General features: G+C 41.0%; 1 protein-coding gene across 1 annotated transcript; it reads right to left on the reverse strand.

Moving 5' to 3' along the window:
* Positions 1 to 863: 863 nt before the first annotated feature.
* ERH (ERH mRNA splicing and mitosis factor) lies at positions 864 to 12,010 on the reverse strand. Its single transcript, XM_063438972.1, has 4 exons — positions 11,933 to 12,010; positions 9,737 to 9,824; positions 3,100 to 3,220; positions 864 to 1,335 (listed from the first exon to the last, which is right to left on the reverse strand). Exons 1-4 carry the CDS (start codon positions 11,933 to 11,935, stop codon positions 1,233 to 1,235), a joined length of 315 nt encoding a protein of 104 aa, XP_063295042.1. The 5' UTR covers positions 11,936 to 12,010; the 3' UTR covers positions 864 to 1,232.
* Positions 12,011 to 16,496: the final 4,486 nt, after the last annotated feature.

The raw sequence follows: 16,496 nt of genomic DNA on the forward strand, positions 1-16,496 counted from the left end.
AACAGCTCTGATGCATGAAGGCATGGATTCCATAAGACTTATGAACGTGTCATGTGGTATCTGGCAACAAGACATTGGCATCAGATTCTTTAAGTCCTACAAGTAGCAGGGTGGTGCCTCCATTGATCAGATTTGTTTCAGTACATCCTACAGATGCTCAAATCGGATTGAGATCTGGGAAATTTGGATAATAAAGCGACACTTTGAACTTGTCATGTTCCTCAAACCATTCCTAAACAATTTATGTAGTATGACAGTGTGCATTATGTTGCTGAAAGAGGCCGCTGCCATCAGTAAACACCATTGCCATGAAGGGGTGTACAAGGGCTGTAACAAGTTAAAGTAACATCCACACGAATGCCAGGACTCAAGGCTTCCCAGCAGAACATTGCCCAGAGGATAACACCACCTCTGCCAGCCTGCCCTCTTCCCATAGTGCATCCTGCTTCCATCTCTTCCCCAGGTAAACAGTGTGCGTACGTGCACAAACACAAACAAACAGTGATTCTTAAAACCAGTCAAACATCTTCCACTGCATACCGGGAGGGCCCATAGCACACTAAGCAGAGGTGAATTTCTACTTGCCAGAGATTATTATTCACTTGCCAATGGCTTATGGATATTTTAAACCCTGCTTCAATTGTACTGCTATGAGCTGCACATTACTTGAGATTATAGCTAGAGGTGTCTTGTAATATAGTCTAAAGTGAATAAAAATTACATTAACAAAAGATAAAGCACAAAAGCTTTATGTAGAGATTAAGATAACGAAATGCATTAAATCCTCTTCACACCCAACCATTAAGCCATTTGTACCCACTGTTTCCAGTTTATGAGAAGAAAACAAAAAAAAACCAAAGACATAATATTTAAACTATTCGGTTTTTTTATTTGTTCCACTAAAATAACGTTTGAACATGTTTTATCTGCCAAATGCGTGGGTCTCTGAAATGTTCTGTGCAGACAGGCTATCCTGAACTGGTAGATCTGTACTCTGTAGTGACAAGGCATCGGGTCATGAGTTTACCGAGGATTCAGCAAGCAATGCTTACTGCGGATGGTCTTTGAAACCACTCTGAATACGTAAATATATATATAAAAAAAGTTAACATATAGCATTTCCCCACATAGGGCAAAACTCTGTCTCCTTTAGCTGAAATAAAACACAAACCACTATATTACAAAACAAAACTCCCACTACTGTGCGATGTACACGTGAGCTAGGACGCCCACTATTTGCCAGCTTGCTGGGCCTGCCGACGCAGTAGCACATAAATCTTCTCCTTGATCCAGTCTTTGTTGTAGGGCTGATAAGTCTGAGTGTCTGCACGATACCTGTAGACAAAGCAGGGTAAACCTTTAACCAGGAGAAATGCATCAGGTCTGCATGGGTAGATTCTACAAATGGAATGTTGTGTAGGCCAGCTATGATCAACACGTAGATCTAGAATGGGTTTGGAAACAATTCTATGCTCATCCTAAAAGGATGTGACTGTATCTGGCCACTTATTCTGCATCATGGGACTTCACATTCCATCACAGCTGGAGAGCGGCCTGCTCTTTAACCCTTAATTTATTTAAAAAAAAAAAAAAAAAAAAAAAAAGGTATTTGACTATACAGAATAGCACTTCTCTGGGTAGAATAAATAAACTAACAAAAAAAACAAACTTTCAAATCTCAAAGGCTTTGGTAGTAAAATAAGTTGTTTCAATTTGCATCTTCTAACACTATATGGCATGCTTTTTTTTTCTTTGTTCTTTTTATCTGTAAAACATTGACGAGCCTGTAAGAGTCATATCTGCAGTTGTCCTCCTGATGGCCTTGCATTTACTGCAGTATATGACATAATCTATTAGTCACTAGCTGTTAGAAGAGGACTAGCCAGGGATATAATCAGACAGCAGCTGTCAGCTATATTGCTTACTGTTGGCAAATTAAAGCAATACGAAATGAGATCTGATTTCTAGGAAGAAAAGTATGAACTGCTTTATGTAGACAAGAACGTAAATGCTAGAACAATGTTAAAATACATTACTACACAACTACACAGACTACACAACCTATTTGAACATGAATCTGATTCTGGTATACATGTCACCAAAGATCCGTTGTAGTACTTCACAAATTTGTTTAGGGAATGTATTCTACTACCTTATTGATTGATGCGGACACACTTTTTATTTATACAAGGGGAATTTAATTTGCTCGATAGCTATGACTATCTTTCTTACATGACAGCCCCACTATCTACTGAATATTTTGATCAGCTATTGTCTTTCCTACGCATTTAATCTCACAAAGTGTACAGTTTCAGCATCCTACATTGGGTTGATCATGCATAACAACATTTTTTTTTTTTTTTTTTTTTTAAACCTACAAAAATTTAAAAAGGGACTTTCTTCCCTCGAAGGCATCATCGGACCTTTAGATGGACTCCGATGTCTGTGCTCTTGTCCCTTCTCTGTTACCATATTGACAAGAGAAGGGAATCACGGAGATGAATTGGTGACTGACATTCTCAGCCCACCAGTGGAAAATGACGCCGTGTCCTTATAAAGGATAAGCAAGCTAAATATTAACAATCCTGGGATGATAGCTCTTTAATCTGATGTACTAAGGATGACTCTACAGGTAAGAAAATATAAAAGCCGTTGGAAAGATCTAGTGTATGGAGCCTAGCTGTTTTATTTATAAAAGATTATTCCAAACACCAAGATCCCTTCAGTAATTTAAAGTGGTTAGAGTGTCTGGAGTCTGTATGTGCAGCATTTCGCCTTAAAAAAACCCCCAAAAACGCAGTACATACAGAGATTAACCCCATTACCTGCTGGAGGTGTAACTCCACCTCCGGCAGCATCAGAGGGGTGTATTCAGCCAGCCAGGAACGCTAATATCAGTGCTGTGCAACTTTTGGGCTGAAAGTGGTCAGCAGGCATGCTAAACCAATAAACAACAGCCGCGGTTTACAGCTCCTGCAGAAGCCAGAAACGCATCACAGGTAAGTGGGCAAACCGTCGCTAAACGGGCTGTAGTGTTTCTGATGTTTGGAGTAATCCTTTAAATGAACATTTTATGATCCAATTTACTTAGAAACTTACACAAGACAGCTGAGATCTGCCAAGTCGTCAATGAAATCAAACAGCTGACTGATGTCGTATGTGATTGATGGGCTGTTGGGATTCATTCTCTTCAAATGCTCTTCATACATTTTACACACACCTGCACAAAAATAAAGGGGGAGCTTAGACAGTGAACACTAGACAGGGTATTATATACTGCCTACAAAAAAAAAAATTTTTTTTTAAAAATTATGAAATATACTCCGTGACTGTTCAAATTCCACTGAATTTGTAGCTTACGATATAAAACAAAGTAGGGAGTACATTACCCTCTGCTTGACAAAAGCCCATCAAGTCTTGACAATTCTTTTTTAACATAAAATGGAAAGAAGACACTAATCAGCCACTACATTAAAACCATTGACCGGTGACGTGAATAACATTGATTATATATTGTTACAATGGCACCTGTCATGGGGTGGATATATTAGCCAGCAAGTGAATAGCAAGTTCTTGAATTTAAAGTGTTGGAAGCAGGCAAAAAGGACAAGCGAAAAGATCTGAGTGACTTTAACAAGGGCCAAATAGTGATGGCTAGACGACTGGGTCCAAAACGGCAAGTCTTGTGGGGTGTTCCCGGTGTGCAGTGGTTAGTATCTACCCACAGTGGTTCAAAAAAGGACAACCGGTGAACCAGCATCAGGGTCAAGGGCAACAGTGTCTCACTGATGCACATAGAAACCCAAGGCTAGCCCATCTGGTCTGATCACATAGAAGAGCTACTATAACTCAAATGGCTGAAAAAAGTAATGCTGGACATGAGAGAAAGGTGTCAGAACACAAAGTTTCCAACCATCGTTGTGTGCTGCTTAGCCACAGGCAGGCCAGAGTGCACATGATGACCCCTGCGCACTGCCAAAAGCGTCTTCACTGGGGACATGAGCGTCAGAACTGGACCATGGATAAATGGAAGGTTTCCGGGTCTGATGAATTACGTTTTAGAGAAGGTGGATAGCAGGGTGTGTGTGCGCGTCTGTGCAACATACAGCTGGGTAACCTTGGATCCTGCAATTCAGGTGGATATTACTTTGACAGTACCACCTACCTAGATATTGTGACAGACCACAAACACCCCTTCAAGGCAATGGTGTTCCCCTGCACACTGCAAAAATTGTTTGAGAAACAGGACAACAGGTTCAAGGTGTTGCCTTGGCCTGCAAAATCCCCAGATCTCATCTGTGGGACATGCCTTAATCCGATCCATGGAGGCCCCACCTTGCAACACTTGAAGGAAATGCTGCTAATGTCTTGGTGCCTAAACTCCAAACAAGCTGGTCTTGGCCTAGTGTGGCCCATGCAAGCATTTGTTTTACCTCACTCTAGTAAACAGTCACCTCACTAGAAACTGACGAGGCACTGCTGCATCCAGCCCAGCCACGGCTTCTAGAACTTGTTTTTTGTTTCAACAAAAACGATCCCTTTGAGCATTTAAAAGTTACCAATTCTCAGATTGCTAAGGGTAAAGTTTATATTGTGTATAGTGTGCTCTCACAAAATTTTGTATTGTTTATTATTCACTTTTTAGTGTTTGAGTGACTCACTTTAGGTGATTGAAGCACCTTTGTTTTATTCTGTCTATCTTTTAACCTTAAACCGTATTTATTTACCACAGAAGTGAGGTGGAATGCTGCCTCTGCATTTGTTAGTCAATATCTTCATTAAGTTTGTAAAAGCAAAGACTTCTATACCATATTTCACATTCGACAGTTAAGAATCATCAAGCAGGTTATGGATTGGCTAAATATTTTATTATTAACATTATCCACATTTATACAAAATAGCTAAATACAAAATAGCTAGCTCAAAATTATAGATAGAATCAGGTGAAATCATGAAAGCGTACGTTGTTACAGGGCAGGAGTGTCTGGGAGCCATCTTTCAACGTTTAACCCTGGCCCCGTTGCGTACTAATACATAGTATGTATTATTACTCTAACATAGTGACAGACTGACAGCATCAGATGACACTCTCAGCCTATCACCAGCTCTGCCCTGTTCACTGCGGAGCCCTGGAGGTAGATAGGGAGGAGACAAAGGTGTCAGGCACCAGGAAAATCAACTGTGGGGGCAAACCACTGGAAAACGGTTTCACCCATTAAGGAAAGAGGGTGCTCAGTCACTCCCTAAGATCATTGAGATTAAATGGCCATGGGGTGGGAGTGTTACTTTAAATTAGTACCAGTCTAGTTTTAACAGATAATGCAAACAATGGGTTGAAAAGCGTATGAAGACTAATGATAGATTATAAATCTAGTCATGCACTTAAGCAAAGATTCAGTTCTTAAAATTACTAGCAAGGTCTAGCTCTAGCATGTGAAAATGCAAGGATATTATTGGTTATTTTTGTAGGTCACCCACCTCCGGCAAACCCACCTCAATCGTAGCGAGAATACACACCTAAGCCACACACCGTAAGCAAAGTTGTAATTTAGAGGGAGGGAGTTTTGTACTGCCACCATATTAAGAAAATAAGTATTTAAAGGGCGTAAAAAATTTCATTTTTTCTGACATATGATGGCAGTACGTATGGGATATAGCAAGATTCCCAATCGGCTGGGCCCTGTGCCTAAACAGCTTGAAGTACCTACGCCCTAACGCAATTTTAGAGGCAGAGAGTACATCTAGCCTGAAAATGCCTTATGTTTTTAAGGTACTAAAAGCTGTCCAAGAAGCAGCTATGCTGATTTCTTCAAGTGAAGCAAGAGCTTTTCTCTTCCCACGAAGTGGCTATTGCCTTTGTGGAATGCGCTGTGAAAGACGATGGCGAATCAAAACTACTGAAGCATAGGCCTTATGATTGACGAAATAACGAGAAAAAGAATTACCAGAGGCTTCATTCCCCTTAAAACTTTCCTAGAAGTTGACAACAGGTGATCTGATCTTCTGAATTTGGCTGATATTGATAGGTACATCTGAAATGCGCTTATTTTAACTCTACAATACGCCATCTAGTTCCAGCAGGAAGGTGGCATAATTATAGAAGGATGAGCTGGTTAACGGCTCTTAAAGATAACTGGAAGAATTGAAGTTTTAGGATGAAACAACTTTCATCCTGATGGAATATAAGAAATCCCACCAAAGATATATCCTGAAGCTCGTTCACTCTTGGCAGAGGTAATGGCCACTAAGAATGCTGGTTAATCTTTAGCATATTAAAAAGGAACCACCTCCAAAGTAAAAGGGGACCTGAAAGATTGAAGAAAGATCCCAGGAGGGAAACAGAACTTACTGGGTGGTCTAAGAAGCCTATTGCTTTAAAGAAACTGCTAATCAGTATATACTAAGACAAATCCCTTCTCAGAAATAACTTGGGGAATATAATATGGTCTTAATGTGGAAACGTCCAACCTGTGGAAATCTCCTGCAGGAAGTGTAAATTTGAACCAACTGGACAAATGAACTAGAAGACAATGAAGTTCCTTACAACAATGTAGAAACTACCCAAATCCTCATGTAAAGTTAGAGGTGGAATGACTAGAAGATTATACGCAACAAGTGGACTGACTCATGAAGACTCAGGAGATGAAGAATCCACCATGCAGTTGCACCACCGTCAATAAGAACCTATTCAAACACTTCCAGCAGGATATCCGGTCTTCCAAAAGTGTTTGAGATCGGAAGATATCCAAACTTGAAAGTCCTCTCCACCAAGGCCGAAAACTGGCTCATGTTTGGCCAGTACCGAAAGATTGGCAGAACCACTGCTCTGTCCATTCACCTCTTTTGAAGAAGTCTTGGGAACAGTCTATAGGAGAAAAACCTTTAAGCCCATAGAAATACCCGTAGATAGACCAACTATTCAACGTGAACTCTGTCCTGTACAGAGAGGCAAACCTGAGAATCTTTATGTTCTCCCTCTTTGCCATAAGGTCTATCCGGGCACTCCAAATCTCTGTAGACTGAACATAAAAATCGGATCTATAGACCATTACTCTTGATTCCAATTTCTTGTGCGGAGGTTGTAGGTGATGACATTGTCGACACATGAGTGGAATGGAGAGCGGACCTCCCAGAGATCCTGAGCCCAGTACACCGTTTTGGTACATAGCTGAAACAGACCTTGCCTCTGGCACCATCCTGTCTGTTGACGTGAGGGAAAGTGTCATGGTCTGACCACCTTGTAATAAGGTCCCTCAATCAACCAAAAAAGATCTGAATCGGTGAGGGGAGTGAAGAACTGCCTTATGAGCTCCGAAATTAGTGGACTAGTTTCCTTAGGACCAAGAACGCTGGCACATCAGAGAAATTAGATGAGCGACCTAGCCCATGTTAGATGCATTCTGCGGTGAATATTACTCCTTCTATACGCTGAAAGGACAGACATGTCGAAAAAAAACTTGACGCTGTCCACCAGATTAGCCGATCTTCCGCTTTTTTCGAAGAGAGTCTAGGAGACAGAAATCCAAGATTTCCACACTTTGACCCAGAGGAGAGAATTTTCCACTGTAGCTGCCTAAACCAGATTTTGCCCAGTTGACCGCAGAAATTGAAGAGGTCAGACATCCCAGCAATCTCATTTCCTGTTCTTATGGAGGCATTTTCGCTTTATTAGAATTGGACCTTTCCTTTATGAGTGCAGTAGATGCAGAGGTAACGTTTTAAGGTGAACACGAACCTCAAAAAAAAAAAAAAAAAAAAGTTTCCTGGAGAAGAAGAAAATACATTAGTCTCCGTATCCAACCGTGTTGCTGTAGCGCTCTGCTAGCTACCTGACTTAATGGGCAACTGTCCAGATTAGCAATAAGTAGCCAAACTTTAGGGAATGCCTCAAAGAGCAATGAAATCTCTTCAAACCACTTATGGCGCATTTTTAGAAATACCGCAATAGGGATATGTGGGAATATATCTCTGATTTATACACACCATGAAATTCCTTTCTGCAGATTCCGAGTTACAGAAGCTTTGATTCTGAACCTCAGGAGAGGCGCCAATTAATTTAAATTCATAAGCGGTTTAAAGGAACGATCAGAGTTTGATAACCAGGAGATTCCTGAGGAACCCAACAAACTTCGTTGTTCACAGAACCATATCTCAAGCTCCTTGAATCCAACAGGAACACCGTTTTTGTAAATAGAGTATCAGATGTTCGGAAGATTATGGATTGGGCAGATTTGAAGAGAGCAAGCCGTGTCCTCTTTAACTAGATCAAGAAACGAGTAAAAGTCAGGCAAGAGACATTCAAATATATACTGGTTGCCAAATGCACCCTGGGATGTTAGGTGGCTCCATTGAATGGTACTCCAGTCATCTACTTGAAAGGGATGAAGAGCTGAGTCAACCCTGCAGGGGAGATGAGCCAATGAACCACAAGGGTTGAACAAGGTCTAAACCCACTGAACTATCCACACTTAGTATAGAAATGCAGAATTACGCCTCCATGTTTCTTGGCGTCCGAAACGCCTACCCATCTCGGACCTAGTTCTACTTGTCTTGAGGCAGAGCTTTTTTCCCCCTTTATAAATACCCCTTTTCCCAATGGGAGTAAACAGGGGACCAAAAAGGACTCTGATCTGCCGTCCAAGCTTACACCACCAGGATATAAGGGAAACAGCAGATCAATCCATGATCTTGGCAGTCATTGTAAAATGCATTTAAAGTATGTGACAATCACAAATAAAACAGGAAACTTAACCTTCATTAACGATTGTAAACAAAGTTTTAAGTTCTGGACACCGCTGCAACTGCCAGCAAAGACCTATACCGAAGCCCAGCAGTCTGAAAAGATAGTCTGCAAGAGGTCTCAAGCCTTCTTGACGACAGGGTTTTTAAAGCAGCTACTTCTGCAGAGTTTTACGGATTCCCAGTGTACCTGGGGAGGTAACATTTACCCATTTGATGGTAAATATTAAACGCTGGGCAAGAAAGGCTCGTTACACAGAGTGTTCCCATTTCTGCATATTAAAAAAACAAACAAAACAATCTGTCACCATCTGTGGTCTCTGAAGCATTTCATTGGATCATTCTAGCAGCACAGAGCGTATGCGCCGGGAGGTATAAAAAAATAAATATAAAACAAAATCACTATGAATGCGCAGAGGGATGAGAACGGTTTACCTTTGCTGGCAGCCCTGTCGGGTAGAAGTTCATTACACTGGTTGCCAACACACTGCTGACAGATGTAATTTTTGCACAGAATTGACATTAGGCGGTCAGGACATAAGTGTAAAAATGCTAATTTTTGGGTGCAGCGTTTCAAGCAGAAATATGTATGAACAAAGTGATTTAATACCCAAGCTGCAGAAATTTGAAGAGTGAGGAGCATAACGTATATAATATAACTACTTTGTTAATCTAAAGTATATTTGGTGCTAAAACCAGAGTTAACATTTCTAAAAGAATAACAGATGATTAAAACTAGAAACATTCAAGAACATATAATGCCGGGTGCTACATGGCACCAGTCAGAAACACTATTACTAAACAGCTGCATCTTCTCATATATAATCCAACCACCTATCATCTCTGTTTTCTCCCATACAATAGAGGAATGGAACCATCAGAGGCAGGTTTACATTGGCACTGCACTTTGAGAATCTAGATATTGGGAGTCATTTGGGGGATAAATGCCAACATCCACTTTATATGACAGCACTACAAAACATTTCTTAATACATACCTTCCATACATTCGTTAACTGACTCATAGTCTGCATAGGTTCTTCCTTCTGGCCTCTTGGTGGGCTGAACGAGCAGGATTGTGTGAGACTGAAAAAAAAAACAGTGAGATGTGAAGCTTTAAACATTTAAACAAGAAGCTATCCGGAATTAAAATGTATTGGCTTAAAAATACTAGAACATATAAAATGCATCACCAGGTCTGAGGTATGAAACCCATTATTGCCACAAATCATCCATTTACAAACATACTAATTCCATCTTATATCTACATATATTACTAGAAGGTAAACGACCAACTTTAAAAAGGAAGTCCTGGCACTCTGGATGCAGTTTGAATGTGATTTATAGGGGAGATTATTTACTAGTGCCTCTCTCACCTACATATATATCAAACTGGCACAACTTCTAAGCTCTCTCCAAAGGCAGAACTTCCAACCAGGCATTGACTTAGTGATAGGCGAGAGTACAGGTGATTAATGAAGCACAGGGTCAGTAGCTAATGCCCTGGATACCTCAGTCCAGATTTACAGCCCTTCTGCTGATTGTGCAGAGAGTACTGCCATTATAAATGAAATAATCCTGAGAGCACCAAGCGCAACGTGCCACGGCTTACATTTCACTCACCAATCATTGGTGAGCAAGTTGAAGTTTTAATAGTAAGAGAGTTACCATATTTTTCAATATAGGACTTTACCCCTAAATTTGTAAAAACTTTTGAGTCCTTTATTCAGAATACAGAGCCACAGGCAAGCCTGTTTGGGATTACAATTATTTATATAGCAACAACATAATCAGTGGCACTGTACAATAGGTAAACAAAAACACTAAATTCTAACAAAACAGGATCGACATGCTGAAACAGTTGGTGAAAAGGGCCCTGCCCAAACAAGCTTACAATCCAAGATCAAAGACCTCTCACACCAGGCCAGTCCTTTATTGTTGCAGTTGGTCCAAGAGACGCTTAGTCAGCACTCAAGGCACCTTGTAGGCACATTGATACAAGACTGTCCCTTTTTGTCCATACTTCATAACAAGAAGCTATACTTCTCTACAAGTATTTGCACAGCATGAGCATGCAGGTCAACATACGATCAACTCATCTGCGGATTGCAGTGCTGCACGCAGGCACCCATTCCAAGAAATACTATGCGCAGTCCCATTAAGGAAAACAGATTGGGATGGTAAAAAAAAATCATAGCAGCCACATTAAGACTTGCATAATATTATCCATTGGTTCCTGGATATCTCCATCTAGATTTACAGCCCTTCTGGTTGCACAGAAAAAACTGCCAGTATATTGAAATATTCTTGGGCGCACCAAGCGCGATAACAGGCAGCGGAAAGTGCCGGGGCTCACATTTACTATTACCAATTTATTAAATTTATATAGCGCCGTCAGATTCCGTATCGCTGTACATTTCACTCACGAATCAAGGGCGAGCACATGAAAATGTCTTAATAGCTAGCAAGTTACCATAACTTTCACAACATAGGATACATTTAATGAATGGAGCTTCACTCATCAGATTAAAATGAATGGGGCTCCTGCTGGAGGCCAGCCTAGATATCCAATAACCCTGAACGTCAGGGACGGGGTGTTATAAGACAACACCAACCAGAGCGTGAGCCTCACGGTAGTCAGATTATCTTCCTGGTCTGTGAAGACAGTTATTCTGCATTCCTGAGATAGTGCAAAATGTGAAGAGATTTTAAGTTAGTGCATATATATCTGTTCACATTTTGCACTAGCTCAGGAATGCAGAATAACTGTTTTCACAGACCAGGAAGAGACTCTAACTATCGTGAGGCTCTCGCTTGTGTGTGTGTGTATATATACACATATACATACACATACACACACAATTTTTTTTTATTCTCTTTTCTACATACCCTTTAGTTGATTTCCCTTTGTATATTGCAAACATACATGAATATTAATAAGGACAATGCATGCAATGTCCATAAATTGGATAAATGATTACTATTGTCCCTCCACGTTTGTCCCCCTATGAGTACTATAGCCCAGGGCCCAGCAGACCATTGTATCAGTAACACATTGTAACCCTGCAGAGACCAGCCTCAGACCCACATGCTCCCCCCATGGCTCCCCCTCTCTGTGATCTAATATCTCGCCCTCCATCCCCCCAGCAGTGATATTTACTATCACACAGATCGCAGGAATATCAGCAGCTCACCATTTCCAGATTTCGGGCACACAGCGACTCTCTACCGTATCTGAGACAGGAAGTGCTAGTTATCGCTTTCCGGCGGAAATGTCGCAAGCCTCGTTTTTTTCAAAGGACAGGAAGTGACGCCCCCCCTCAGTGAAGTCCTGGCAGCCATGCCAAGTCCTGGCAAAGCGTTACATCAGTCTCTCTGTATACTGAGCCAATCTCAATTATGGTTGGTTTATTTACCATGTTTTTCCAGAATTGGAGTCACTTAGCTATCAATGCATTAAAATAAACGTGCAGCAGTGCATTATGTAAAATTCAGATTTTGCTTGATTCTGAAAATCTCAGTGCAGTGTATCCCTTGAATTGTACATATTTACTGCATGGCATTATATGTGTCCTGGAAACATTCTGTGTCCGTTCAGCCTTGCATCATGACAAATTACACCATGTTCTTATATAAAAAAACTGACACTCTGCCCCTTTAACGCATTGAGCCGCCCTTACTATCTGCCATTTTTGTAGTGCGATAAACATTTTTTTATTCCTCTTCTTTTTTTTCCTGATGATTTTTCCTTTGATCACAAAATAAGATAAATGCGAAAGATTTTTTTTATACATTAAAGGAACACTATAATGTTAAAATACCACTAAAGTGTCCCTTTGCCAACGTGTCCTCCCCCCCCCAGGTTTACGCAAGTGTTAAAAACATTTTTCTTTCAATTACCTGATTGCAGAGCCCACAACGTCACGGTGATGGAATTACCTACAACACACTTGCGGCAAGTGCTGCGTGTATATTAGTCCGTCCCCAGACTTTCCTATGGGAATTTGAAAACTCGGGCGTCTTTATGTAAAGCTTGAGGACGTCCAGAGTCTTTTCAAAGAGTTAAACTCCATATGAACCGTGGAAGTGCCTCTAGTGGCTGTCTGGATTCTCTAAAAGTCGCTGTCACCTCCTCCGCGCCGCTCCTCCGTCGGGCGGTTTGCGAGACTGATCCCACCCACCAGCCGAGGAGACCTAATGTGCATGCGCGGCAATGCCACGCATGCGCATTAGCGCTCCCCATAGGAAAGCATTGAAAAATAATTTCAATGCTTTCCTATGGGGAAATGAGCGACGCTGGAGGTCCTCACACAGCGTGAGGACGTCCAGCGACGCTCTAGCAAAGGAAATCTTTGCTAGAATCCAGGAGACAGCCACTAGAGGTGGAGTTAACCCTGCAAGGTAATTATTGCAGTTTATAGAAAACTGCAATAATTGCACTTGCAGGGTTAAGGGTAGTGGGAGTTGGCACCCAGACCACTCCAACGGGCAGAAGTGGTCTGGGTGCCTGAAGTGTCCCTTTAAACAATGAGGAAGAATGTGCAAAACTGCTTACTATTTGCCAAAAAACAGCCTAAAAAGTGAAAATAACATATTTTGCACGTGATTTCCAACATCAGGACTCAACATTTCCACTTGCTACTAGCCATTGGCAAGTGAAATTAAATCCAACTTTCGTGAGTTTGCCATGGATAGTCCATGCCAAAGTTACTTTTAGGTGTGTCTTGTAGCATAGGACTTGAAATTCTGAGCCCTGATAATATCATTACACATGTCATCATTAACAAATTGTTTTATTAACAGTAAAGATTGAATAACTACTGTGCTTTGTGTAGCATGTTACTTTCTTGTCATGGCTAGGGATTATGGAATCCCTTGGATCCCAGATTTAATGTTGGGCTCTATGAAGAACAGCTATGATTCCTAAAACCTGTGCTTGTAAGGCTTTGATGTTGGAGTGAATTCAGTGAGCATGGCTGCCTTTATAGTCTTGAAAGTCTATCTTCTAAATAGAAGGCCTAATATGCATCCTTGGCTCAGCCTGTAAACTAAATGGCCAGTATGAAGTTCCAGTCTTCTTGTTATTTTGGCAGCAGTAATACCGAGTCTCTGATTCCTGAGCCTTGAAGAAACCATCTTGTTCCAACTTTTCTTCATCACACATATCGGTTTGGTCTTTGACCATTAGATACACCACTGTTCTGGAACTTAGGTAGGATCTGACATGCAACAGACATCCCCAGACATTCCTCCAGGCTCTAACTCTCAGCCCTTTTTATTGTGGTCTGTTATACTCTTTGGAAAGGGAGAACCTATGAACTTGACCTTGTTATTTACAATGCATTATAGTCTTCTCAGTCTTCTCTGGATTTGTATTGGTTAAATTCACACTGAATTCACAAATCAGCAGAGCTTACATCTTCTGTATTCTCCAAATATTGCTGCACGTTATCTGTAATTAAACGGTGCTATGGCTCTGCACACTACTTTAGGACAATTAAGCTGATGAGTTACTCCAATCCATGGAGCTCATTTGACATCAGATTCACTGCGTTCTCTTACACTTTTGATTGATGGACTGTCACTAATATTAGCAGTTCATATAAAGTACACTCCTCAACCGTAAGCTAAAATGTCAAACTAAATGCTGTCTTTTCTTAGATTACCTGCCACGACCAGAGCACGGAGCAATTAAAATGCGATAGCTTGTACTAGCGTGTGGGTCCTAAAGGCTAATTAGATATGCCCCCTATTAATCAAATGTACTCTGAATGGCGTTTTAAAACGGTGCTTAGACCTTTGTTTTACTTGAATTTGATGTAGGCATTTGCTAAATGTTTCCACATTTGTGGGAGCTCTGATAGTTGTACTTGTATGGGAGCCAATAAAGGTGCTGAGTTCTAATGAGATGTACTGTGATGTACTGGACCATTTCTGATCTTTATCTTATAAAGACGGGCCACCTAATTTAATTACCAAATAAGTGTCTTATGCTATCCCAAAACTTTCAAACGCTGAGATTATATAAATAGAGAAAACCTAACAGATTTATCAGTAGTGGTACTAAAAAAAACCATATTGTTTTCAATATATGTACAGGGATAGTGCACAGGCATTTTTTTCGTTTTGATTATATATTTGGGCTGATTTATGCTGTTATACTATAGCCATTTCTGCTGCCCAAGATTAGTGAGAGTTTAAATGCAGGGCTTATTTGTGTGTGTTTTATAGCCCAAAATTAAACTGAATCGGTGATCTGTCACATTAGAATTTTTTATTAAGATATAATCAACATTATGAAAATTACACATATATGGAAATATTTGCAAGTCCAACACAATCAAAAACATAACTCCCAAAACTCATGGCCAAAGAATCGTCATTGGATGGACGGGCCATAGAGGAGGCATCGTCTGTGACATGGGCCGTGTCACTAACAATGTCCATAATGGGCAGGCGCGTCTGGCCACCAGCCTTTAAAACCATATAGGGAGCACTGCTGATCCTAGTGCGAACCCATGCAAACCCATGTGTTCTCATCCCCTTTTGTATCAGTGTGTTTCATTATTCATCCCCTGTTTGTATAATTACTGATGTTCATTTAGCTGCCCTTCACTGTGAGGGTTGAAAATGTGAGATTTGCTTACCTTTAGTCAGGGGTCAAGTCCTGGGGAAAAAAGTGTGGGAATTCACCCATCATCCTCCCCTCCCTCCCAACCCCCCCAAACTCTCCTATGCATATATAAACGTTTGCACACACACATTCCCTCACAGACACACACACATACTCAGAAACTCACACAGTGGTGTATTTTAATTTTGTGCTGCCCTAGGCATGACTATACCCGAGCACCCCCCTAATCTAAATTTACCACCCCTTCCTATCAAGGGCGCACCGCTTCCTGATTAAGAACCCACACCTTCCTCTTTAGACTCCACCTTTTCTTGCTCCTTTTATAAAAATACTATAGTGTCTGGAAAACAAAGCTGTTTTCCTGACACTATAATTCCCTATAGTGCCCTCTCCCTCGTGTCATCCCCTCCCCCACTCAACATTGAAGGAGTTTAAATCCTATGGGTATTTAGCAGATGCTGGATGTCCTCATGCACAGGGTGAGGACGTCCAGCATCAGTTAGGCGACTTTTGATCACCTAATCACCCGAAAGTCCCTCTAGTGGCTGTCTGGTAGACAGCCACTAGAGGTGGAGTTACCCATCAAGGTAATTATTGCAGTTTCTGAGAAACTGCAATAATTACACTTGCAGGTTTAAGGGGACTGGGACACTGCACCCAGACCACTTCAATGAGCTGAAGTTGTCTGGGTGCCTATAGTGTCCCTTTAAGCACACTCTCTGACAGACACTGGCAGATACACACTGACAGTAACACACACACTCAAGGACAAACACACAGTCACTAATTTGACACACACACACATTCACTAACACACTCATTCATTGAAAGAGAAACACACACACTGACAGACACTAAATGACAAACAGACTCTCACTGATTTGACAGACACTCACATACACTAACAGAAGCACATACACACAAATATACACATGCATACACTAAGAGAAGCACATACACTCATACACACAAACGTGCATACACTAACAGAAGCACATACAATGATACACACACACACACGTACATACGCTAACAGACATAAATACACTCACACACACACACAGACATACACTAACAGACATAAACTGACATACACACACACACATACATACACTAACAGACAT

Source organism: Pelobates fuscus, chromosome 13 (genome assembly GCF_036172605.1).
Source record: "Pelobates fuscus isolate aPelFus1 chromosome 13, aPelFus1.pri, whole genome shotgun sequence".
Lineage (NCBI taxonomy): Eukaryota > Metazoa > Chordata > Amphibia > Anura > Pelobatidae > Pelobates > Pelobates fuscus.

What these genes read in the sequence shown, in the direction of transcription:
- ERH (XM_063438972.1), bottom strand. An exon ending in AGTTAACGAATGTATGGAAG is followed by an intron (nt 3,221 to 9,736) that starts GTATGTATTAAG and finishes ATTTTTGTGCAG; the next exon opens with GTGTGTGTAAAATGTATGAA. An exon ending in GCAGATCTCAGCTGTCTTGT is followed by an intron (nt 1,336 to 3,099) that starts GTAAGTTTCTAA and finishes CTTTGTCTACAG; the next exon opens with GTATCGTGCAGACACTCAGA.